Below are 1,420 nucleotides of genomic sequence, written 5' to 3'. Positions count from 1 at the left end.
GAACATGCTAAAACAAAAATAATGACCCACAGCCTTTGAAATATTTGTTGAAATATATATGATCCTCTTTTAAAATGTAAAAATCTTTTCAGTAAAGGTTCATACAGCTATTCTTCTGCGGAGACTATGAAAGTAGATGTAATCTAATGTCCATGTTATCATAAACATTATCATATATGTAAAATTAAAATATCCATGTAAGTGAATGACTTATTATCATTGTATAAATCCCCTTTTCCATTCCCTAGAGAATATATAATATTGTAGTCACATTAGTAGAAAGGCTACTAGACACTAAGACACAACAAATGTGTGATTGCATCTAATTACTTTGATCAATGAAATTATTATAATTTGAAAACTGCTTACATCTGTCAAATGGCCAAAAGTTGGTTTAGCTGTCTGGACCATTAGTTTCTGGGTCACTTCATCTAATTCTAGAATAAAAACAAAAGAAAGGACATCATTAATAACTTTTAAAAGTAACAAAAACTAGAGAAGTTTCTAATCTGTATAAATATATACAAACAGTGACCAGGGCCTGAGATGTGTAAGTGTCATAAGCACCTGACTGGCAAGCACAAGGCCCTGAGTTCAATCCCCAGTACTGAAAAAAAAAAAAAAAAAGCGACCAAATTAGATTCCCCAATAATAAAACCAATTCATTAGAACTTCTATCAAAATTCACATTTACATACAACCAGACTATCGCAGTTAATTTTAGCATAGCTGATTCAACCCAAACTTATCTGTGGCAGATGTTGTTGCTTGGATCTCATTATGAGATCTCATGAGTGAGTACACCACACTCGTGTTCTTATCCTTTGGCAGGATCACTTTCCATTGCAGAGTCTAAGAATACTAGGTCATTGGCTTTTAAGGATCTCATGCTCCTCAATAGCTAGCATATGACCCAAAGTCAACAGTAGGCACGTAATTTATCGGTCAACTATGAGAACCCTTCAGGATAAAAGGAAATAGTCAGGATTCTGACTGGACAACAGAGGTACGCCAGGGTACCATACCAAACTTGAACAAATGGACAAAAAAGAAGTGTTCTGAGCATCCTCTGGAATGTATAGCTTCCAGCTCACAATAGCCACCTAGCTTGGTCTACTGCCCTCTGTTTTAGATACATTACATTTTGAATACATGAATAAGATGATGGACTATATATGACACATGGAAGAGAGCAGAGTAAACCACAGGAAGACTGCAGACTCTTCACTGACGTGACTGAAAAGTTTGCTATGCTTACATAGCCTCCAAGATAACTTCATTTTTAATTAGTTCTTTTCCAACTTGCACAAAAGCATTCTAATTATATGCAATAAAATTAGGACTATGTTGTTTTAGGTAAAACCCATTCAAATATTAGTGAGACCATTTTTTGTTATTTTTCCTTCTTAGGTTTAAATAA

The 1,420-nt window shown here is 34.4% G+C and overlaps 1 protein-coding gene across 1 annotated transcript in view; it reads right to left on the bottom strand.

Moving 5' to 3' along the window:
- Positions 1-369: 369 nt before the first annotated feature.
- Positions 370-1,420, bottom strand: part of Cnbd1 (cyclic nucleotide binding domain containing 1) — a gene marked incomplete at its 3' end in the record, with an annotated part of 439,441 nt that continues 438,390 nt past the window's right edge. The window contains exon 11 of the mRNA XM_004643105.1: positions 370-437. Within this exon, the coding sequence (XP_004643162.1) occupies positions 370-437 (68 nt within the window). The remainder of the gene's footprint in view (positions 438-1,420) is intronic.

This window comes from Octodon degus, unplaced genomic scaffold (genome assembly GCF_000260255.1).
Source record: "Octodon degus isolate 3935 unplaced genomic scaffold, OctDeg1.0 scaffold00165, whole genome shotgun sequence".
NCBI lineage: Eukaryota > Metazoa > Chordata > Mammalia > Rodentia > Octodontidae > Octodon > Octodon degus.
Note: the sequence above shows the minus strand (reverse complement) of the source record. Positions and strands in the feature narration are given on the sequence as shown.